Consider the following 26200-nt stretch of genomic DNA (forward strand, 5'->3'; position numbering starts at 1 on the left):
ACCGCAGCCACGCGTAGCTATACCAAACGCTTGCAACTTTACCTCACTTTTTGTTGTATGACTTCAGGAACGAACTTTACACGCATGGAGAGAGAGAGAGAGAGAGAGAGAGAGAGAGAGAGAGAGAGAGAGAGATGCATGTGTGGCAAGGCCATATCACCTCGTAATCATGTAATGTTACTCTCATCTGATTGTTTCATCATTATTGTCTCGTTTCTCCAAAGACCTGAGGGTAGGAAGGTATTGTATCTGAAGTAGATAAATCAATGGTTGCTGACTAACCTTGGCGCCGATAAGCTGGCTGGCACAAGACTCAACAAGCCTTCCTTCGTGAGCGCGGTTGCAGCTTTAACTTTCAGTATCATCAAATACAGCAGTTTCTCTTCATCATCGGATAGAGACTCAGTATAATTCATGGGGCAACATTAACCACAATGAGAATCAACACTCTAAACTTTAGAGCAACATCGAATCATCCTCCAGAGGTCTAGTAATATCATGACGCTGTCCACATCTTGCAACCGCGAGTTACAAACAAAACCAGCTGACGCCACGTAGGCGGGCCAGTGTCACGCTGAGGCGGTAGATGTGGAGGGTGTGTGGCGTGACTCCGGGCGATTGCAGCTAAACAAGGTATATATTACTTTACAATGACATGTTTACTGCTCGGTGTGAAGTGATGAAGAACAGCGGCACGGCTATCAAGGATGTAACATTACTCGATGTTATTATTTTTTTTTATGTAGAGTGGACAGTTTACACCACGGCGTACGCGCCACCACCCAGGTAGGGGGCGGTGCCTCGCCGGGGCGCTGCTCGGGGCTGACAGGTGACAGCTGATCACTGTCAACTACCACACGTGTCATCAGCCGCGGTGACGGCTACAATAGAGGGTTACTGTTGTATTGATTCTTACGGCGAGATGCCTGGCAACGGGTGACAACCTACTGGTGTTGTAGAGACAGTCGCCAGGCAGCCTCGCAACGCCCCTCCAAGAACCTCACAGCGCCTTCAGTGTACTCCATACCACACTGGTTTCTACTCATAGGCCATATATTATTATTATTATTATTATTATTATTATTATTATTATTATTATTATTATTATTATTGTCATTATTATTATCATCATTATTTTTGTAATGTTGGTATTATTAGGAGTATTATCATTATCATCCTCATACCATCAATTTTATTGTTCTGGATTATTACATATGTGAATATGTGGAATATGTAGAACATTTCATCAACATGAAAATATTCTTCGTGTCGGCATTAAGATTGTTATTACTACTGTGCTGTGTGCCATTGCCAGTTTCAAATGCGTATAAAGCATTTAGATGTAACCAACATGGTGCGATACACCAGCTATGTACATTCTTTTACCTTGATGTTATAAGAAGAGCACCTACTGAAACTTAATTGTAATGCTGTCTGGCATTCACGAGTTGCAAGATGTAAGAGGCGTAGTCGCGCCAATATCATCAGACACTGATAACTGAGGAGGTCATATTTTGTTAGCGTGATGTAATTCTCCGCTCCTCCATAGACTCTATCGGCGATCGAAATCTAGCCGCCGCTGTCAATCGCACACCTCCGATACCACCTGGCAGTCACCAACGCCGTGACCTTGGCTGGAGTGGAAACCGCGCATGAATTGCACCACGCCAAGGACACATAGGGCGGAGAGAAAGTTTCTTAGCTTTTTGAGACTACGTATATGAATTGATATTCGTTATAGTGCTTTGAGAACAAATTAGAAAGAAACGGGGAGTGTACCGACAGGTGCTGGGAAGCAGCCCCCCTCCCCTCCTCCTCCCGATACTTGGAAGAATCCACTGGCTCAGCGTCATTCCCCGTGTTTCCGCCGCATTCTACCCCCCCCTCCCCGATACTTGTAAGGGTCCACGAACTGTTTTTTTTTTGTTTGTTTGTTTTTTTACATTGCAGCCTATTGCGCCGGTAGGCTTCTTCCCGGTGGATCCTGATGGTCGGTCCAAGGCTTCTTTGAGTTCTTTCCGGTAGGTCCTGATGGGCGGCCCAACCCGTTCTGGCGCAGGCGAGTGTTTATAGTGGCGCCATCTTGCATTGGCTCATGCTGCCCTCCCAGAGCTCATCTTTAATCCTAGAATCTAGAGTCCGGGTTGATAGGTGGTCGTCTGGACAGCATGTGGGTAGTTTTAAGCCACTCGGCGGCGGCTGAAAAATCCCAGCTTGGTGGCACCGGGCGGGGATTGAACTCGCGTCATCCTGAACACGAGGCCGTTACTTTGACGACTCAGCCACCGCCACCGCTTCTACAAGCGCATTTAGTTTCTTTTTTTAGTATCAACACGTTTACTTATGACGCATTGGCTACCAACGTATTTGTAACTTCCACTATCAACGTTTCAGATGGCACGAGGCAGGCAGACAAGAGCCAAGAAAACTGCCACGAAGCGGAAGACAGATGAAAAAGAGTAAGTACATTATTGTATTGCTTATCATATAGACTCGATTATAGGTTGAGTTTTATAAACTCGAAACACAAGTTGTGCAGTGAAGGAGTCCCTTCGTCTTTGCATTAGTTTACACAGACCCAGGGCGTGTATATATGTAGTCCGACACATCTAAACTGGTGCCTTTGACGCGTACCGTACCCCCCCCCCCCTCTCTCTCTCTCTCTCTCTCTCTCTCTCTCTCTCTCTCTCTGTGTGTGTGTGTGTGTTTACCTAATTGTATTTACCTATTTGTAGTCTACCGGGCCTGAACTAAGCTCTAATAGACCCACCTCCATATCTACATTTATCCTTTATCCAGCCTTTCCTCTGTGTGTGTGTGTGTGTGTGTGTGTGTGTGTGTGTGTGTGTGTGTGTGTGTGTAAAAAGTGGGAATTTGCTTGAGGGTCCTGGCATTCCATTAGTACAGTCCCCATATTATATCAAAATTATACCATATGGCAGACAGTGTATAGCAGATGGCAGACACAAACCAAAATATGGCAGAAATGCCATTATTAAGGCAGACAGCGCAACTGTGGTGTATTGGGTTGGGAGGATCATGCATGACCCTGACCTGAGCTGACAACGCCGCGGAGGCAATTAACGGTGCCAAGTGTTGTACAGATTTCTTTGTATTCACTCACAAATTGAGAATCATTCATAAAACCATATTTTTTTTTGTACGAGAGAGAGAGAGAGAGAGAGAGAGAGAGAGAGAGAAGGGTGTATAGGGCGCGGTTCGGGAGGTGAGTTGGAGACGTACTACGTGACACCAGTGTATGGGGGTGCCACTACCTACGTCAGAGGCGCCATTTAAGATTTGTCGGACTTTAGTACGGTACGGTTTTGTACATTACGGTATACGGTACGGTTATTTTACTGGTAAAAGTACAGTTCAATATTACGGTTCGATAAATTTCTTCAAGTCCGGTACTGTACGAAATCACGATTACCCATTTCGTATTTATATCGTACCATTTCCGTGCTCACTCAAGTTCTTAAGGGAAAAAAAAGACGAGGTCGTCACCTTACCTCACTTTAGGGCAAGGTCAATAAGTCAAAAGTCTAAATATATTAACGCCGGGATTTGACTTCATTAGCTGGGTGGGGGGGCCTCAACTCAGGGGCTTGGGGCCACGAAGCTTGAACTATTCTTTCAGTTATCGCAAATTACCTGTGTGTCTCTGGGACTTGTAACAATTACACTTCAATACAATAAGTGATACAATTGTTGACAGAAATGCAGTTAATCATTCTCGTTGCTTCATTTACTGGTAAACTAGAAATAAATTACCAATGCAAGGTTCTCCTCTTTAAAAATATTTTTTGCATGAAAGCCCTGCAAAATTAAGCAGAATTGGACTTTTTAAAATTATATTCATATTAAGATATTTGCCAGGTATCTGCTTAGGGCGTAGCAGTCTCGCCTTCGATGAAATTTATCAAAAAACATTGGGTCGTCAAGCAACTAGACTCCTAGCTCCAACACTAGGAAGGACAGGTGTTTGGGTCTGATTCCAGCATATTACACTCCGCCCTCAACTGACTGTTAGTTGTTGTGTGGGGTGGACGCCTGCCGCAACCAAGAAGGTGGGCAGGTCAAAGGTGATGGCGTTTAAAGCCAAGAGTTGAGGGCGGAGAATTAACACTGGAAGCAGAAGCCTGTTTCACCCATGGAGATCAAACAATGGATGTTACGCTTTCTGTCGAGATACCTGACGCCCTAATGTTTTTGATAAATTTGGTCGAAGGTGAGACTGATACACCCTAAGCAAATACTCACCAAATATTACAATATAAATAGATTTTTTTAAATCCAATTCTGCTTAATTTTGCTGGGCACTCACGCAAGAGATTTTGAAAATACAACCCTGTAGCGGTCATTAATTTTATCTTGTTTATCAATAGTACAATGAGAATAATCAACAACACTTTTATTAACAATAGTATACTTATTGCATTGAAGTGTAATAGTTAGCTACAAGTCCCTGAGAATCACAGGTAATATACGATAATTGACAGAATAGTTCAAACTTTGTAGACCCAAAGACGTAGTCGGTGGTGACACCTGGAAATTATGAAAATACCCCATTACCATTTAGTGTTTCAAACATTTCTGTGTATTCCCCAGTGAGGCAGCGCCGGCTAAGCTGCAGAGGGAGGATAGTGCCAATACCAAGCTGAGACTCGCCATCAGTGAGGTCAAGGCTGCCGCCAGCACAGAGACAAAGAAAAAGTACTACAAACCAGACCATATATTACTGATCCACCACCCACAGGTAACAATTATCCTTGCCACATTCCCTTTCTTATTTTGCATGGTTTAGATGTAAAATTATTACTTGTAAAATGTGCATCTATTATATAATCAATAGGCATTATTTCAGTCTATTGTAATCAATTATAGATTTATATGTAATTGTATTAGTAAATGATTGCTTAGACAGTTTTATAGTAGGTGTAATTGTATTTAATCACTTTAATATTGTAATCTTAATCATGATCATTATCATGAATTCAAGGCATCAGATAAACTATCCCAGTAAATGGGCATTCGTTTATGTGCACAAAAAGAAAAGAAAAGAAATATATATATATATATATATATATATATATATATATATATATATATATATATATATATATATATATATATATATATATATATATATATATATATATATATATATATATATATATATATATATATATATATATATATATATATATATATATATATATATATATATATATATATATATATATATATATATATATATATATATATATATATATATATATATATATATATATATATATATATATATATTATAGATAGATAGATAGATAGATATAGATATATATAAACAAGATACTGAATTTCAGTCATTTGAGCAGGCTACATCTTTTTTTTTTTTTTTTTCATCTTGTGACAAATGAGTAGCTACCATCAAGTTGTTGTGGAACAGATTGAAAAGGTCTAAATTAAGTTCAGATTCATGATGTTACACATTAATTACCGAACATCAAACGGTAAAACTTTCTTCACCATGATATCTTGTTTTTCAGGCTGATGTCTATGAAGATTACTCATGCATGCTGAACCAAACCAACATCGGTCATAACAACAACAAGTTTTATGTTATTCAAATTGTCCAAGAAAAGAAAAAAATTATTTGTTTCACACGCTGGGGACGTGTGGTGAGTGCAATGTATCTCACACGTCTGTTTTGAGAGAGAGAGAGAGAGAGAGAGAGAGAGAGAGAGAGAGGGGGGGGGGGATGGTAGGAGGCTGCAGTCTTGAATATAAAGATAATGACATATAATTTTCTCTTGCATGTGTATGAAAAATGTTGATCTATGACATACATCAGCATGAGTAAGTTAACAACAGCATTATTTAATTTAGTAAAACTTTCTCGTTTAGGGAGAAGATGGGCAACACAGTGCTCTTATTGAAAAAGACGCTGAAGCAGCAATAAAGTCGTTTAAGAAGAAATATAAGGATAAAACAAAAAATGACTGGGAGAAAAGGGAAAACTTTACTCCCCATCCAGGAAAATACACCATGATTGAAATTGGTAAGCAGAGCAGGTCCAGACTGAAAAGGGAGCCTGAGCTTTGGATGCACCTAGGTTTAGTTTTATTATTAGAGACTTTCTGGCTCATCTTTTGCATAGTCATGGGCCTAATGAGACTTCTCAGGCTACATACATTCTCTAGGACTATGTGGTCTGGACACCTATATTTAATCTATGTAAATCTCTCTCTCTCTCTCTCTCTCTCTCTCTCTCTCTCTCTCTCTCTCTCTCTCTCTCTCTCTCTCTCTCTCTCTCTCTCTCTCCAATGTGGTTATTTTGCTATCTCTTATCTCACCACCACCACCATAATTATCCTCACAGCCCTGCCCCCCTTTTTTTTAATGAGGCTGTGGTGGTCCAATCTTTTTTCTTTTTTTTTCCTTGATACTGAAGCACAGTAAACCATCTGTTAATTCCTTTATCATGAGTTCATTCTAAGTTTAGTGTTCATTAACTAATTCCATAATTTGTCACATAATTGAACCAATAGTCATTTTATAATAAGAAATTTCATGAGATCATATGAACACCTCCAAATTGCTGTACACACAGTTTTATTTAAGGCATAACAATTTACAATTTTATGTTTGAAGGCTTTCAAGACATATAAAGTACTAAGCAAATAATACCAACAAACTATGATGAGTTTTGTTTTAAGTACTCATGTCTCATATATCTTAGAGCTTAAGAGAATATTGTCTTAATATACTGTACCAAAAGAGCTTCATCCTAGCACTGTTAACTTTTTCATACAGATGATGATGAAGATGAGGAAGCTGATACAGTGGATGGAGGTCAGCAGCTAACAAGAACCACAATAACCTTCACTGGAATCTGTCCACTCAATGCAAGAACACTGCTAATGATCAAGTTGATATTTTCAGACGACATGTTCATCGGCCAAATGTCAGCAATGCATTTGGGTAGGTTTCATTTTACATAGTAAGTTGTAACAGACACCAATGGAACAAATTTTGACTATCCTCTTTTGTCATCTTACTTTATCCTCTTCGGTTTGTTTCTTTTATCATTCAAGAGAAAATAAGGAAGCATGTTAGTGTTTCAAAACAATTTGATACTATTCATTGAAATGGGGAATCTGACAGGCAATGAATGCACCACCTGTTAGAGGCACTATTATCGCTCCTCCTCCTGGAAAATTGTAGTGCATGCTTGTAAAAAGGTTAATCTTTGATGCAGTCTGGCAAAAAAAGTACTCCCACTTCTATAGCATTCAATTTGGAGGGTTTGCCATACATATCTCATGGCCTTTTATCCTTAATTCATCCAATAAATGGAAGAATGGATTGAAATTTAATTAAAAAGTTATTCTAGCTTGACGTGTGAACAAAATGCACAAGAAAGGTTACATAATCACTAAGAGAATGGACATGGTCGACAACTGAGACAGGCATCGCTTAATTCCTACTTACAGCGAACCAGAAAAAAGCACTGACCAAGAGGTATGCTAAAATGCAGTCAATTTAATTTACAATGCTCATCAAGTATCTTTTGTTCAACTTGATAATAATTCCCACTACTCTTTTGCTGAAACTGAGAAATTATTCTACACTGCTTGATTCTTGTAAAGCAGAAAATTCAACTCTGTGCTCTTTCCTTTTTACAAGACCTTTGTAGAACAAAATATTTACCTAGTTATTTTCATTTTATTTATTCAGGGTGTGAACTAAGCCTCTGTTATCCCCTTTTTGTCTACATTTACCCGTCTTAGCTGCAAACTAGTGAATGTTTTGTCTATTTACCATTTTTTTCTATAGATTGTTGAGGAATATCATCAATATCTTGCTTTGAATTTGTTTGTAGCCTATACAAGAGTTTATGAAGAAAAAAATATAACCAAACCAGATGTAAAATGTGCTGAAAATGTTTCTGTTTCATCAGTTTTCATTTGCACAGTTTTTGTTTTCAGGAATAGTTATTACTTTTCCCTTCATGCTGGAAACTAAAATGCATACTCTTAAAACTTGAGGATTCCAAATTAAATAAAGCTTTGTGTTCCACTGCATGCCTTCACAGGCAAGTAGAAAAGGACATGACCCTTATAGAAAGTGGAGGTTCAGGACTGAGTTCCTCTCAATATGAAACATTATATGTACCTCATAATAATTTGTCACAGCACCCTATTTAACAGTCAATGAATGCATCCAACAGATATCAAGAAGATGCCACTGGGGAAGCTAAGCAAGGCACAGATAGCTAAAGGACTTGAGGCATTACTGGATATTGAAACTGCAATAAAAAATAAGAAGGTATGGACAAGACCCTTTCTCAATAATTGGTGACCATATTAAAAAAAATAAAGATGTGAACTAAATTCTACTGATTAGGTAGAGTAGAATTAGTTTTAAAGGCAGAAAGTTTGAAACCAATGTTGTGACCCGAGATTATTATTGGCCAAGGTATTATGTACCATAGATGTCATTAACCCCTCAGCGACGCAAAAGTTTTTCTTGGGTGATCCCCCATAACGCAAAAGTCATTGAAAAATACACTTCAGAACTGAGAAAAAGTCATAAAAGATGTGTTATAGAAAACTTTCTGGCGAACCCTGCTGTGAAATCCATTTCTTTCTAGGTGGTCTCATTTGGCTGGAATTCCATGATTCCCCCAAAATTCCAACTTTTTACTTTTGCGACGTAGACGGAAATTTATTGAAGAAAAGTTGCTCATTTTATCTTGATCAAGTCTGAAAAGTATAGTTTACAATCTTTGACCGGGAAATTTACTGCCTACAGAGAGCCAAAGTTGTTGTGAAACAAAAAATGATTTCTGTAGTATTTCATTCTGGAATTAATCTCATTGAATAAAAGTTATAGAAAATCATCCGTATAACTCAACCGTGAAATCAGATTATAATTTGGATCGACCGTTTTGCTGGAATTCAATGATTCCCCAAAAATTCCAACTTTTTACTGGTGCGACATACAGGAAAATTTATTGAAGAAAAGTTGCTCATTTTATCACGATAGTCTGAAAAATATAGTTTATAATCTTTGACCTGGAAATGTACTGCCTACAGAGAGCCAAAGTTGCAGTGAAACTCAAAAAATTATTTTTGTACTTTTTCATTCTGAAATAAATCTCTTTGAATAAAAGTTGTAGAATATCATCCATATAACTCAACTGTGAAATCAGATTATGATTTTTACCGACTGTTGTCTAGAGTTTTGCAATTACATTAGCAAAGTTTTAGTTAATAGTTTCTTGTACAGCAAGTATGTACTCTAAATATCTGTAGTAATTCAACCAATTAAATATTTAGTAGGTTACATGTGTATGAAATTTGCAAGTTCACATTGCAGTCCTTCCTGTAATCACGATTGTAATCACAATTAATACATCATGTAATTGTAATCGTAATCGATTACACTTAATTTTATTGTACATAATTGTAATCGTAGTCGTGAAAATATGAAGTAATCGTAATCGATTACACCCAATTTTATTGAACATAATTGTAATCGTAGTCGTGAAAATATGAAGTAATCGTAATCGATTACATAAGTAACTGCGCCATGTCCGGTCAGATAGATGTTAGACAATGGCTTTCTACCAGAGGTGTATATAAAAAGTGATCAGTTAAGCATGTTAAAGTGTCTAAAAATATTTCAGATAACATAAAATCATTTCATAAATAACCCTACATTGTCAGCCTGAAAAACTGTCTTCTGCAGATTTACACATATCCAGTCAAAGAAGACCAAAATATTGACAGACTGGTGTAAAACCCCATTTCCTGCATAGGGATGCTGGGGTGGTGTCAAGAACAAGGAGAGGAACAAAAATTAATTTTGCAGTTAAATGAAAGAACTCATTCAACATAATGGGTGTAGACAACATTCACAGCACTGCCACAGCAGACCCTAACACAGACTGTGAACATTGTATTGTTACTGGTCATTGACACCTTCTGAGCTCAGATAGATGTAAGACAATGGCTTTCTTGATGAAAGGTAGTTAGAATAGTAGTTTTTACATTTTACATCTAAAATATCTTCCACCTCAGCATTTGATCCATCAGCTGTCTTATACACACACCATCAGACAGTAGGCTAAGCATAAAATTTTAATCTTTTTATCTGACCTAAAGTAACGGCATGAAATCATTTCAGCCTCGTCAAGTGTTGATGGATCTGTCATCAAAATTCTACACGTATTGTCCCCATGACTTTGGCCGTAGTGTGCCAACTGTGCTGGACACAGAAGCCATTGTCCAGCAAAAGAAGGAAGTTATGCTGACCCTCAGTGACATCGAGCTGACACAATCGCTTCAGAAGGAAAAGGTTGGCCATATCATTGTATTTCTTTGAAGCTAACATATTGTCTGTTTGGACATCTGCCTTGTGTGCAGGAACAAGCTGATATATTGTCAGTTACTATCTTAGTAGCTGTCACTGGCTACTAAAAGTGTCCCCATGTGCAGGCAGCTTTTTTTCACTCAGCTTATTCCTTTGTTTATATAAAAATCTAAGAATGCATAATTGTGTTTTAAATTACTTCTTTGTAACTGAAATAATATATTATGACTTGCTTGTTTCTGTTTTTCAGTCAGAAAAAGAAATTCATCCACTTCTTGAAAAATACCAAATGCTGGAGTGTGAAATGGACCTTCTTGATAAAAAAAGTGCAGAATACAAGGTAAAGTACAGTTACTGTGTAGTATGTCCCTTCACTAGAATGAAGAAAAGAAGAAATTGCACACATTTGTCTTATCCTTTTACATTTATTACTGGGTGGCTGGACATTTTATTCTCTTGGAGGTCATGTGTCCCTGCCCATGGCTAGAAGCCACCCCAAATCTTTGAGCAAATCTTTGAGCTGCAATAGTTGGGGGTGCCTGGAACCCTTTATAAAACCTAAATCCATGCAAGGTAGGCTGAAGCACACTCTGGGTTTATATAATTTAATGCAGTGTCTGCTCCTACTAAAATGTGTGACACTGAAGAGACATTTTATGCTAAGCTTGACTCCTTATTAGGTAGACCATTGCCCTCCTCAGGGAGCACTTGCTATCTTTGGAGACTTTAACCCTAGATTACTATCATTGTCCGGAACCCCGGCATGGGGGTTAATTTGCGTCACAGAAGGAAATCTGTTAGACGTACAGTGCTGTACAGCCATGACATTTCAGTTAGCATTCTACCCTTGGTGCGTGAGGTAAGTTTGTGTTTTTCCCGTGTTTAATTCCTGAAGTTCCCAATAGTCCGGAATTCTGGACACGATAGTAATTATAACATATCAAGTATAATGCAGGCAATAGGACTTCTGAGGCTGGAACATTTCGGGGGATGTGTGAACTCCACGTGTAGCACATTTCAACACAATAAGCCAACACTGCATGGCAGTGGTGCCTTCATTAGGGAAAGGTAGCATTTTTGTGAAAGTTTCACACATTTTTTTATTTATTTTTTTCGTAATGTTATTTATGGGTAATATGTTTAGTTTAAAGGTCACAGAATTAAGAATGTATTCTAGTTTAAGAAAAATTTTGTAATTGAACTTTGCACCATTCCTATATGTGTTTTCAAGCCCACAAAGTTTGTCCAGAATTCCGGACATCGATAGATACCACGTTAGTCCAACAATGATAGTAATCTAGGGTTAATGTTACTAATGGCACTGAGAGAGTTGGTTACGAGTTATATGTTAGCTCTCATGGCTCTGGTACCAAGGAACACCAACAGCTCTCTCCTTCTAAATTTTGCAAAATTCAGAAGGTTAAAAATTGCAAGTTCTTGGTGGGAGGTACCAGAGCTGCACTGCTGCTTGGTATAAAAGTGCTGGATGGGTAGCTAAGGAGATTGGCCACAACTTTATAAGTGCTTGTTTGAGGATGCTTCAAAACTGCAGGGTTTTCCAAAGTGTAGAGTTCCTTGGAGCTGATCATGGACTTGTTGCTACACTCAAGTTTCATGTCACATTAACCCGTCCGCTGCGATTGGCACGGATTTGGCTTTCACTGGCAGCCTGGTAACATATAGTCCCAGGTCTTTCTCTGCCTCTGTGGTGGATAGTGGAGTTTCCCATGTGGTATTGGTATACTGGATATCCCCTTCCAAGGTGCATAACTTTACATTTTTCTTTACTGTACTGTAGCAGCCACTTTTTGTTCCATTCCTGTGATATCTTCTTGTAGGAAATCCGTGGTCAAGGGGTTAAGAAGTATCCCAAGAAGTAACAATACTGTGTTTGATCTTGACAGTCTCAGCTCAGTTCAATGTGCTCAGCACCCTTGAGGGCCCTATAGAATTTTGAGATACCTTCAAATGTAAAAATCTATAAGCTGCATAGGAGTGCAATGGAGTGTGCCTGACATCAAGGAGTGGTTTGAATATTGAGAATATTGAAAGACTCATGCTACCAGGTTTGATGGGAACAGGACCATTTACATGCTCTGTCATGTAGGACCAGAGTTCTCCTGAGGAGAGACAAGAAGAGATATGTCAGGAGCCTAACTTAGGATGTTGAGGGTCACTTCAATGCAAATGACCTTTGGTCTGCCCACCAAGCCCTAAAGAAGCTTCGCTCAAATTACCTCTCAAGTGAGCACTATCAAAACAGCAGATAAAGTTAAAGGATCCTGCTGGGAGGTACTTGATATTGGAAGGGTACCTGTATAGAAACTTACTTGGGGGAACCCCCTTGTATGGTGACGTAGAGTTGGCGAGGCCACACACACACCCCTGGCATATGCTGTCATTAATTGATTGATAAACTCTCTTGTATAACTGCTAAAAAGCAAACCCTGTTACACAGATATATACATGGAAAATCATTCTCCTCTTTTTCTTTTTACAGTTACTTCAGGAATATTCTTCAGCCTGCCCTGATGGTCGAAAAGCAACCCTCTTGGATATTTGGAGAGTTGATCGCAAAGGGGAAAAGGAAAGGTAAGTTTCTAGAGAAAACCTAATAGATTTAGATAAGCATTCCACTACTCCAGTGTACATGTAGGTCCAGTGGCCTCTTGTAATTCCCTTTTGTCCTTATGTAAGATGAGAAAAATTGTTCAGTTATGAACTGTTATGATATAATGACTTCTATAAATTTGCATCCTCCAGACACATAGTAACAATTATGCATTTTAGTACACCACTGAGTTTCCCAGATAAGCAGATTTTTTAAGCTTTATGTTAGGTTTCAGGCACATGAAAGCCTAGATAACCGTAAGCTGCTGTGGCATGGGACCAACGTAGCAGTGGTGGCAGCTATCTTGAAAGCAGGACTCAGGATCATGCCCCATTCAGGAGGTCTCGTTGGTAGGGGCATCTACTTTGCGTCTGAATATGCCAAGAGCTGCTGGTATGGTAAGTGTCACAGTGTCTTGTTTCATTAATTGTCTTTGTTGTTGGTGGTTCAGTCACATTTAATGCCCATAATGCAGTAATCGCTTTGAAGATGAGAATGGGAAGAGCTAAAACAACATAGATGGTTCATATGCATTAGGTGAAGATAGCAATGAGTGATGGAGAAAGGCCTTTCATCTCTTCAAAGAATGGAAAGATATAGTACTACCATCCAGTGATGGGATTCAGCCAGTTCGCACCAGTTCGCAAGAACTTGTTCTTGGAATTTCTTTAATCCCGAGAACCGGTTGTTACTGTTAGCTTAAATCAGGGGTTCTCAATTTTTCCCCCATGAACACCTTTTACTTATAACCTATTTGGGTAAATCCCTCATAAAGAGAACCTGTTCTTAAAAAATTTGAATCCCACCATTGCTACCATCCCTTAATGAGGGCTGGGGTGCGGTTAAAGCAGAGCAACAGCATTGCCGTGTCTCTGTAGAAGAACTCGACATGTGACGCATGTTAGCTTAGGTCAGTGGGAGTGCTGCCACATGTGAGAGATTTAGCATTTACATTTTCTACTTATATTCCTTCGAACTATCTTATAAATATATTTGTTACATTCCTTATCCACCTTAGAACTGCAATGAATGTCAATGAAAGTATTAACATTTTCTTAGCACCACTGTAAAATATATATGCCACATTTCTTTATTGCCATATTAATATCTTACGCAAAACTAGTTTACTGTTCATTGATATATCATAATATTTACATTAAACTTGTAGTGACATGTGTTTTATCTAATTTATGATGCCATTTGCATATGCAGTATGCATCGGGGGTTTGGGAGACTTAATTTGGTAAGGCTTGTCACAGGTGTTGCCCTGCCTTGACTCCACCACAGCCCTCATTTAGGGATAGTACTACTATAGTGTTCAGATACCTGAAAAGGAAGTGGATGACAGGAGGACTAATGATTTTAAGTGGTAGTGAGGAACAAGAAGGATATTTCATGGACACTTGCCACAGTAAATGCCTATAAAGGGTTTTATAAACATCAAGCATGAGTAAAATTTTGATCTTCACCAACTTACTTTTTTCTTCAGCTCAACCCCATTATGGTGTGTTTGAAAATGAAAACAATGTGGCCTTCCTCTTTTTGGTGGAAGTGGCTCTTGGAAAGGAAAAGAGTATTACACAGTGTGACTCTTCCCTCACCAAAGCTCCTGCAGGCTTTGACAGTGTAGTAGCCAGAGGATCATCTGAACCAGGTAAATATTTTAATTTGTAAAAAAGTTTCATCATCAGTCATATGAATCAGTCTTAAATACTGAGACAAGGATTTGAGAGCATTGATGTCATCGGGTCCCGGTAAATTTCTCGAAATGAATTGCTCAAAAGTGAATCGATCGAAATCAATTGCTCGAAAAATAATACCTCGAGCTCTCAATTGCTCGAAAGGCAGAAAGAAACACAACTTTATTATTGTAAAATGAACAGATAAAATTAAGAATGGATACATTTCTATTATACAATAGTTCTTAAATATTCTTCTTCATTGTTTGTTTTGTCATAGTTTAAAATAAGAAGGGGTACATTTTTATTATTTTTGTTGTTCTTCAAACTTTAAAAAAATGTTTTATTGCCAATGTTTATTCTATTAATATGAAATATTGTATGCAACACTTCTTAAATATTCTATTACACTGCTTGTTTCATCATAGTATGATACAATATTCTTTAATTGCATTGCACAGTCATGGTATTTTTTTCTGCCCCAGCTGTACTCATCCTCCCACATATTCTATTTTCAATTCTTGTAAACTTTGTTCTCTCTTTAGTCTGTCTATAAACTTACAAATAGATGGATGACGAACACTTATTCGATGTTCAAAACAGTTGTGCCACCCTTCAATTGCATTGTTTGTTTTCGACATTCCTTCTACAATATTATCGAAACAGTTCCACATTTCATGTTTAAACAAAAGAGCATGTCTACGGCTGCATCTATATGGCCGCCCAATCCACGTGTCTTCAAAATATTCCACTAATCCTTGAAGTTCATCTGGAAAAATTTCATTTTCAACTAGAAATTCAAATGTTTCCACAACATTGGGTACAGGTACAAATGCCAATGCAGAAAAGAGACAAACTTTAAGACCAAATTCAGCATTGGTGTCATACACTACCTTAAGCCCACTTGCTTAAATTTTTTGATAAAGGCTTTGACTGAAATGAAAAGAAAAAGAGTTTGAGAAATTATTTTTCAAGCAATTGATTTCAAGCAATTTACTTTCGAGCAATTGAGAGTTTGAGAAATTATTTTTCGAGCAATTGATTTTGAGCAATTGCTTTTGAGAAATTTACCTAGATTCGATGTCATCAGAGCATCTAAAATAGATGAGTGAGGGTTGGGAATATTTCTGATAGACTATAATCTGACGGAAGACAAAGGTGTTAAATGGAAGTGCTATGAGTAAAAAGAGTGTTGCTGTATCTTATTACATGATTGTGATATGCAAGGTTATGGCTAAAGGAGGCATAGGGGAGAGTAGACAGAACAACTACAAGGGATAAGGGTGTGGGAAGACTTTTCAAGCCTTGTATCAGGAAATGATGGATGGAGTGTGCCAGATATGAACAGATATAGATCTGCTCCATAAAAACAAAGGGGTTCACAGTAAATGAAGAACTCTCAAATATAAGCCAAATGTAAGGGAGAATGTAAATTGAAATGATAGAAAAGTACAAAGTATAGTCTGTCCAGAACATCAGGTTAAGAGAGTTAAGGGTTAAATGGACCAGATTTTTTTTGCTAGTAGACAACTTATGGCTGCTTGTGAAAGTCGGCAAACAGTCAATTACATTTACAGATCTTAAGATAACTTATGACCTGGTTAACAGGGAAAGGTTCTGAATAGTATTTCACATTTAGTGTAGAAGGTAAGCTTAAGTGAGCAATTACGTCGTACTTCTGTAAGGGTAGCAGAGCATGTTGAAGTGCCAGAGAATCTCATTAATTAGTTTCATATGATGTCCTTTTGACTTTAACAGCCATGAGAATTCAGCTTGTTTGGGTACATTTTGTATTCTGAAACACAAGTTTGCAGTTACCTTATAAGCAAGAGAAATATAGACCTTAATAATGAATAATTCTGTGGAATGAGCAGCACCAAGAGGAAGGCTTTAAATTAGTATGGGGGTGAGGCAGGGGTGTGTAATGTCACTTTGGCTTTGCGGTACAGTAGTGCATCAAGTTTCATGCTTAACTAGTTCCACAAAAACTTGTGTGAAACGTAAATGTGCTAAAATTGGAAAGTGTTTGCAGTGAAGGGTAGGATAAATGTTTGAGGCTTGTCCAAAAACTCGCCCACATGCATATGATCCTCTTTCTTGCTTCTTGGTCTTTTTGCTCAGTACTTTTAGTTTTTATCTCATTGCTAAAGCTGCACTTCTCATCCTTAATTTGCAGATCCTAAAAAGAACAAGAAAACCGTGCTAGATGGCAAAGATGTGACTGTCCCAGTTGGAAAGCCAGTGCGTCAGAAAGAGTGGTCCAAAAGTGGTTTCTGCAAAAGTGAATATCTTGTTTACCAAGAGAGCCAAGCAAGACTCAGATATATGTTGAAGTTTTCCTATGCATAGGAAGAAGTAATGGTGCTGTGTTTAACAGGAATGCCTGAATTTCTTTGTGAACCTTATTATTTACAACACTTGAGTTGTTATTGTTGATTGTAATGGACTTGCCCAATGTGGGGGTAGACTTCAATGACATTACATGATAACTGATATTATTGTTAATACTTTAGGCCTATATGATCTATTAGAGCAAGCAATTAAAAGTTATTTGAAATACATATGATAGAACTATTTTATAAAGTTGTTCAGCTAAGAGAGTTATACTTTGTTAATTTTACACTACAAATCTTTGCACATCAAAATTTTGTTACCTTCGTGCAGGTGTCATTTGACTTTGTGTGCACCTGTCTTGCTGCCATGAAGCAGTAAGGGAACTCATTAATAAATGTTTGGGCTGCTGAGTCAACCAAGTTTCACTCCCTTAATTAAGATTTTCTTTAAGTTGGAATAAAAAATAAGAGGCTCAGTTGTGTCGAGTCAAAATCACTTCAAACCTCAAATTTTCACAGCAATTCATTGACATAGCAAATAAAGTGAGGAGAATGCTGGGCCTCATTAAGAGAAACTTCTCATTCAAGAATAAACTTGTAATACTTCAACGATACAATAGCTTAGTCCGACCCTACTTGGAATATGCACTACAGTTCTTGTCTCCGTCCCCACTATGCGAAGACCATTGCTAAATTATATATTCATTGTAGGGCAACAAAGATGATCTCCTTGGACAACAGACCTTATAATGAAAGGTTCACATTTCTTAAACTGTTCTCCCAAGAGAAACGTCACCTTCGAGGAAAGCTGATTGAATATTTCATAATACTCAATGGTTTTACAGATGTGGACAAATTTAAATTGTTTTTGATCAATGACATGATTTGAATGAGAAATAATGGCAGAAAACTTCAGTGAAAACAAATAAATTCAGACTGAACCAAATTTTTCTTCACCAACGTTGTAGCTCGAGAGTGGAATAAGTTTCCATTTTCAGTGGTCCAGTGCAACACAACTGATTAATTTAAAAACAAGCTCGACTGACACTTCCTTCGACTTAATATTTACTAAAGTAGAAATGCAAAGTCTTGATTGAAATAATTTCACTTAGGTTAAAGGGCAAACCTCCTAGTCTGGACCATAGGGTCTGTGTGGTTTGCATATCTATGTAAATCTATGGAGTGGCCCAAAGTCTGTTTCCTATGTAAAGAAATAAGTAGATATAATAAGGATAAGCACTCAAAAGCAGAAAATGTCTATATGTATATAGTGGCTCCTGCCGGTTTTGGCTGCCCTGAATGGTAGGCTATATAGTGGCTCCCGCCTGGTTTTGGCTGACCTCTGCTGAAAGGTATGTAGTGACTCCCACCGAGTTCTTGCTGACTAGGTGTCTTTTTACCTCAATTAACTTTCACCGTCTTTTTACCCAATGATCCCGGATTGCGAAATGTATCCTCAGTGTTCATTAGGATTAAAAGACTTCTGGTATTACCCCAATGTACCTAATTATATTCCAGTGTACCCCATTATCAACTCAACGATATCCCGATGTACCCAATGTGTACCCCAATACACCAATCATACCCCAATAAACCAATGTACCCTATGCATTGGCATATATTGGGGTAATATTCTGTACATTGGGTATCATTGAGGTAGGCTATCATTGAGGTAATAATGGGGTGCAATGCATTATAATAGGGTACATTGTGGTAAAAATGCGCCTTGTACCTCTGTGAACATTAGTGCACAGTTCGTGATCTGGGATCATTGGGGGTAAAAAGATGGTACGGTATATGTTTCAATAGGGTTCATTGGAGTAAAAGATACCTTAAGTTCACTGCGGTAAAGATACTTTTGCAAACATTGGGGTAAAAGGAAGTGCCGTTTCTGCGCCCCGATGTAGTGGTCTGAGAATAGGAGCGGTCCAGCCTGAGAAGTAGTGATTTTTAATGAGAACCAGTTTTATCAGAAGTGAAATTCATATTGATGTATGGGAATGCATCCTGTCTTTGTCTTGAGTTTTACACTGATTTCATGGAAGGAATGGAAATAGATAAATAAGGTGATTAACTGAAACCTACTGGGATACAACAATAAGATACATGGCTACATATATACACACATGGATTACAACACAAAACTGCAGAAAAGAGTAGGCTACATGAGGCGACAAACAACGGTTAAGTGTCACAGAGCTGGGATTCTGTAGAAAAAATCTACCACCGTGGTCGCGTCGGGTAAAGCGAGCCGTCAATCGGTATCGACAGTAGATCGATTTTTTTTTTCAGAAATCTAATCGGTATAGATTATCGAGTAGATTAAAAAAAAAAAATAATATATTATAAAAAAAAAATTAATTTTATAACCCATAACATACACATTTTTTCTATTTCTCTCTTTCGGTTAAAATATAAATATATGTAAATTAGAGTCTTTTAAGTTTTTTAAATTTCAAAAATATTAATAAATATTAATAAATGAATTTTCTCCCAAAAAAATCACACACAAACACACACCGCACACACACATACAAAACACTCACACAACAACACACAACACACAATACACAGCATTCTAAAAATAAACAATAAAAATAAATAGTTAAAAGAAAGTTTCTTTTGAAAAAAACTTTTTAAAAAAAAAAAAAAGAAAAAAAGTTAAAAGCCAAAAAAATTGCAAGTTGATGATAAGTTACCACATCAAATCTCTGGACTTTTTAGTGAATAAGCTAGCTAATATACTCACAGATATTCACAGATGAAGTTCTGGAAGAGGCTTACGCCTGTGACTCCAGTTCATTGGCCGTAACTAATTATATGTTGTGGTCATGTGTGGTTGTGGACACTACTGTCTATCTATCAACTCTTGAGCCCTGAAGCTTGGCCCAGGGAAATCCCCATTGTTTACACATCTAGCGAATAGCGATGACCTGCGCTAGTGCGCATGGCGATCTGTCCACAGTTAATCTGTACGTTATCTATTTATGGAAAAAATATATATATATATATATATATATATATATATATATATATATATATATATATATATAATACGACTGCATGGTGTTATGAATGGCTTGGGATTTGAGAGAGACAACGACTCTGTCACCCTTCCATTTCACTTCGCACCGTGGGTCATGCGCCGGTGCCACCTGAGTGACCTTGGTAATAGGCGCCAGGCCTCACCATTCACCCTTCCGCCACCATGGAAGACTCACGTAGGTCTCACTCTCGCGTTCTGCACAGCTAAGCAAAAGAGATTATATATAACGTAAATAAGAGAGAGAACAAGTCCCTCTGAGGAGAGTGATGGAGTGATGTGGCAGACGCGCTATCTCCCCGGGCCAAGCCACAGGGCTCAAGTTAAAATCGACAGACTATAATTGAGCTTTATAATTAAAATGCTGTTCTTGATTTTTCCAAAACTTATCTAATTTCCTCTCAAATGTCTCCACTGTTCCTGAACTTATCACACTCTCTGGCATACTGCCTATTATTCCAGCTGTTTACTACTCTGTTGGGGAACGCATATTTTCTTGTGTTTAGTCTTGCACTGTTCTTGAATATCTTTCTAGTATTTCCTCTTGTGTCACTCTCTCGCATCGTAAACAGTCCTTCCACACAAAATTCTAAATGTTTCTATCATGTCCCCTCGAGATTTTCGATATGCCAGAGTGGGTAAATCCAGTTTCCTCAGTCGTTCCTCAAAGGTCAAATGACTCAAATCATTTATTTCCGGCACTAGCTTAGTGGCTCTTCTTTGAACATTTTCTATTATGTTAATATCTTTGACCAAGTATGGACACCATATCTGGTTGGTGTATTCAAGATGTGGTCTAACAAGGGCCGTATACAAGGTCTTAAACATATCCAGATCCAGATAAACAAATGTTCTTCTTATAATGCCCACTATTCTGTTTGCCTTGTTAACCTTTTCAGCCAGATGATCAGAAAAAAACTAAACTTATTGTCAATTACCACACCTATATCTTTCTCTTTTTCAGTCTTAGTTAATTAATATGTTGTTCATGGTGTACACTTGGTCCTCTACATCAGTTCTCCCACTTCTTATTTGTTTGCATTTTTCTGGATGAAAATGAAGTTGCCACTCTTCGGTCCAATTCTGAACTCCTTTCAGATCGTCTTGGAGCCTTCTACAGTCATCCGCATCATTGATAGTCTTAAAAATCTTGGTGTCGTCAGCATACAAATGTATTTCACAACCATTTTTCACACAATCAGGCAGGTCATTTATAAACAAAACAAAAAGCAAAGGACCAAGAACAGAGCCTTAAAGCACAACATTAGTGACCTCTTTCCAGCCTGACATTTTTCCATTATTGACAACTGGCTGCTTCCTGTTCAGTAAAAAAATTCTTTATCCAAGTAATGTTCCATAGGGAGACAATTTTTTGATTAGTCTATGATGTGGTACTCTCGAAGCCTTTATAAAATCACAGTTACATCAACAGCCTGGCCTCTGTCTATTGCCTCTGTCCATCTGTCTAACACCTTGATGAGCTGAAGCACCGTAAAGCGACCAGATATGTAGCCAAACTGCACTTTACTGAATAACTTGTTACGTTTCATGTGTGCCATAATTTCTTCCCTAAGCAGTGACTCCATATTATCTTACATATTACGCTGGTAAGACTGATGGGCCAGTATGGGTAAATATGTAGAATATGACTTGGATTGGATTATGTTAGGATATAAAGATAAACGTGGTCAGGCTAAGTAAAGTAAAGTTATAAGTCAACTTCAGGATGCCATGTTGGTAAATGTGCAGATAGCCTATTCTATGCGTCCTTATTTTTCGCCTTTTTTCAGATAGATTTTCAGACCATTAAGATAAGCTACCTATAAAACGTTTGTCTAATGAGTATTATTCTAGTGTTTGCCCATATTCCCCTCTCTTACCCAAATAGGGTAGAGGGCTTGTGGAAATGCGGGGTGGGGAACACGAAATGCGTCGCAATCACAGTTTTTGAGTTAGGTGCGGGGAGGGGGGGGAGGAGATGAAAAATACCGTAGATGTAAGGAAAATCCTTACATTCTGGGATTTTTCACGTACGGAAACCACGCAATTTTCCCCACCTGTGCATGCTCGCCACCCTCCCCCCCTAACTCCTGAACCTATGATGCCCTCTAGCCCCCCAAAAATCTGCCAAAATTACGCAAGGTTATTCTTACTCACCGCTTCCTGATCTATTTACTAATGCCAAACTAATAACAAATCCACCGACAAAATCGTTCGATGGCGACTCTGGCAATGAGAATAGGCTCGTCCAATCAGAAGGTGCAATTTTGAAAGTCACTGCCTTGGACCAATCACAGCTAGCACTCCCTAGCACAAATGGAGTTAGTTCAGGTTGGATGTCCGAGTGTATTTGAGCCGTGACGCGAAAGCAAAAACGAAGCCTTCGGTAGAAAGATTCGTCCGCAAAACAGAGCAGGATTGAGGTAAGAATGGGAAGGAGAGGGGTCGTTAGTTTTTTTCTCTTTTTCGTAACTAACAGGTGCATAATTGGACCTATGTACTGCACGTTGTCTGTGTATGTTATTGTCTTCGCTCTGTGTGTGTGTGTGTGTGTGTGTGTGTGGCCGGATTACCAATGTCAGAAAGCCTCTCGTTAGCTGTGTAGGTTGAGATAATGGAAGGGGATGGGGGGTCGTTAGCTGATAATTATTGGTTTCTTCCCTAATTACAGGTGATTAAGTACGTAAGGCAAGATGTTTGTGTATGCTAATTTTTGTTTTTTGTGTGTGCAGGGTCATCTAGGAATATAAGCTGACCATTTCATCCTATCGTGGTGTTCGCTGGTGTCAGAATACTTAGTCAATAAGGCAGCTGGTTTATTAAGTGGGAAAAAATATCGGCAAGTTAATAAATCTTTTTTACCTTTATAGAAGCCGGCGTATGTTAGCTGGTAAGTAAACTTGAGTTCCAATGACGATCTTCACGGATACACTTATATAAAAACGCGGAAGCAAGCCACGCACATCTCCAAGCTTCACTCAGGACCGTCACTCAGCTGAGCTGACTCGACACTCGAGCACCACGTGGGGGTGTTGTCACTGTGTTGTGCGCGGCCGCCTGACGCAGCAAAGTAGTACCCAACTGTGTGGTCATTGTTTATGGATATTCTTAATAGTTCTGTTATTATTAAGTGGCACGTGGATTTAATATATGAAAATAGAAGCTGCCGGACCATCTTCGCGTCGTCAGTAATGTAAGTAATGGCTAATGTGCAATCAAACTTATTCTCGTATTTGTGCAGTACGTGATTTCCCGCAGACACAGAACTGTACCAGAAGTGTTGAGTTCTGTAAAAGCGAGGGTTAATTTATTTCTCAGATTGTTAATAAAAAAAAGGTAACCCGAGAAATAGCATCAACAATACGATCTTAAGTGATGAAGTAGCCCATACCTTTTATCCTTGGAGCTGGCGGTCACGAGGGAAGAAGCAGGTGGCCCAACAATGAGGACGTCATCTGGCCGATCATGGCAGGCTGTCCAGCTGCGAGAGAGGAGGGGAAGCAGGACCACCACCTAGAATTTAGATGTAATATAAGTCATTGTAGTAATGTCAACAATGAAAATACATCATGCGAATTATTTAAAAAGGGCTTTATAGATGCACATTAAATACCTGATAGTTTTCAAATCATAACAATAGCAAAGACGTGTTGATCATGGTAAATGAAAATGGTAGAGGATAAAGGACTAAAGTGATCACAACCGTACAATTTCCTTCTTTTGTTTTCTAATATATGGATTTCAGTTTTTTCTTTAAGGTTAAGGATCTTTCTTCAAAAGTAATATGTAAGTTACATGCCTTAACAACATCACTTTTCTTATAAGAATATACAATTTTGTACAGGAACAAATTTAAAACATTTTCTAGTATAATGCGAGTGACATATCTACATCCTTCAACTACATGCTCAACCAGAGGCAGCCACAACCTTAAATATCACACGTACCAGACAATATTTGATAATAAATCATATGAATTACATTTCACTTACCTTCACCTTATGCAACCTCTTTCCTTATAATGATTTAGAGTTAGTTCTGTAAGGCTGCGTTTACACCAAGCGAGTCGCGTCGAGTCGCCTCGCGTCGCGTCATGACGATTCATGACGCATCATGAATCGCCACCCCAGTTTTAACACTGATTTGTATGGGTTTTTGAAAGAAACCGTTTACACCGAATGCGTCAAGTCGCGTCGCGTCGCGTCACATATAGGACTGGACCTATTTTGACGTGTGTCACAGCGAGTCTGCCGTGGTGTCTTGAAGTATGCTGGTGGAACACCTTATCAACTTGCACGCCTGTAGTTAGTGTTGATTTTCCTAATGGAAGGTCCAGTCAACTCCACCAGCTTCTTGAAATTTTCATTTGTCATCCTAAACAAGTTGTAGAATTTTTCTGGATAGTTTAACAGGTCCGGGAATAAATGACTGAAGCTTGCAAAATCTGGCCTCTTGGTGTTCAGATGATACATCCAGATTCGAGCTCTATTTTTCCGTCTGCAGTTACTTCAGCAAGAGAATATGCATCCATTCTCCATGAGGTCAAATGGGTGACTGAGTACTGACTTGACTCAGGTTGACGCAGTCGGTGTAAACGGAGATACGTCAAAATGAATCGCATCAAATGACTTGACGTGACTCGACTCGACGCGACTCGCTTGGCGTAAACGCAGCCTAAAGGTCTATGCTAAGGCCGCGTCAACACAGGGAGCGAGAATGCACAAACTCAACTCAGGAACTTACGAACTCAACTCAGGAACGTACGTACTCAACTCAGGAACTTACGAACTCAACTCAGGAACGTACGTACTCAACTCTGTAACTTACAAACTCAACTCAGGAACGTACAAATTCAACTCAGGAACTTACGAACTCAACTCAGGAACGTACGTACTCAACTCAGGAACTTACGAACTCAACTCAGGAACGTACGTACTCAACTCAGGAACGTACGTACTCAACTCAGAAACGTACGTACTCAACTCAGGAACTTACGAACTCAACTCAGGAACGTACGAACTCAACTCAGGAACTTACGAACTCAACTCAGGAACGTACGTACTCAACTCAGGAACGTACGTACTCAACTCAGGAACGTACGTACTCAACTCAGGAACGTACGAACTCAACTCAGGAACGTACATACTCAACTCAGGAACGTACGTGCTCAATTCAGAAACGTATGTGCTCAACTCAGGAACGTACGTGCTCAACTCAGGAACGTACGTGCTCAACTCAGGAACGTATGTGCTCAACTCAGGAACGTACGTGCTCAATTCAGAAACGTATGTGCTCAACTCAGGAACGTACGTGCTCAACTCAGGAACGTACGTGCTCAACTCAGGAACGTATGTGCTCAACTCAGGAACGTACGTACCCAACTCAGGAACGTATGTGCTCAACTCAGGAACGTACGTGCTCAACTCAGGAACGTACGTGCTCAACTCAGGAACGTATGTGCTCAACTCAGGAACGTACGTGCTCAACTCAGGAACGTAGGTACTCAACACAGGAACGTACGGCCTCGACTCAGGAACGTTCGTGCTCAACTCAGGAACGTTCGTGCTCAACTCAGAAAGGTACGTACTCGACTCAGGAACTTACGTGCTCAACTCAGGAACGTACGTGCTCAACTCAGGAACGTACGTGCTCGACTCAGGAACGTACGTGCTCGACTCAGGAACGTACGTGCTCGACTCAGGAACGTACGAACTCAACTCAGGAACGTACGTACCCAACTCAGTAAAGTACGTACCCAACTCAGGAACGTACGTACCCAACTCAGGAACGTACGTACCCAACTCAGGAACGTACGTACCCAACTCAGGAGCGTACGTACCCAACTCAGGAACGTACGTACCCAACTCAGGAGCGTACGTACCCAACTCAGGAACGTACGTACCCAACTCAGGAGCGTACGTACCCAACTCAGGAACGTACGTACTTCATTTAAGCATATTATTCCTCGTTCATAGTCACACATTAATTTTACTTGAGTGTTTTTTTATTGTTTCTTCCTTTGGTTTCTGTCGATCAGTGGAAAACCAGAGGGATGGAAGAGGAAAGCAAAACTTCACTCTGGCATATACTTCAACCTCGCCTGCCATCGAACCACAAGAAAACTTTATATGTTGAAACCTCCGCTGAGTGTTAC

At 39.0% G+C, this 26200-nt stretch overlaps 1 protein-coding gene across 2 annotated transcripts; it reads left to right on the forward strand.

The window, feature by feature from the left end:
- Positions 1–521: 521 nt before the first annotated feature.
- LOC127007317 (protein mono-ADP-ribosyltransferase PARP3-like) lies at positions 522–17414 on the forward strand. Of its 2 annotated transcripts, none has more exons than XM_050878120.1 (13): positions 522–633; positions 2395–2459; positions 4612–4759; positions 5550–5681; positions 5908–6061; positions 6817–6984; positions 8234–8331; positions 10195–10365; positions 10631–10720; positions 12881–12972; positions 13220–13389; positions 14481–14645; positions 16847–17414. In XM_050878120.1, exons 2-13 carry the CDS (start codon positions 2395–2397, stop codon positions 17017–17019), a joined length of 1626 nt encoding a protein of 541 aa, XP_050734077.1. In that variant the 5' UTR covers positions 522–633; the 3' UTR covers positions 17020–17414. The 2 variants fall into 2 exon arrangements, with proteins under 2 accessions (XP_050734077.1, XP_050734079.1); XM_050878122.1 differs by lacking the exon at positions 522–633 and adding an exon at positions 838–1016.
- Positions 17415–26200: the final 8786 nt, after the last annotated feature.

This window comes from Eriocheir sinensis, chromosome 35 (genome assembly GCF_024679095.1).
Source record: "Eriocheir sinensis breed Jianghai 21 chromosome 35, ASM2467909v1, whole genome shotgun sequence".
NCBI classification, from domain to species: Eukaryota; Metazoa; Arthropoda; class Malacostraca; order Decapoda; family Varunidae; genus Eriocheir; species Eriocheir sinensis.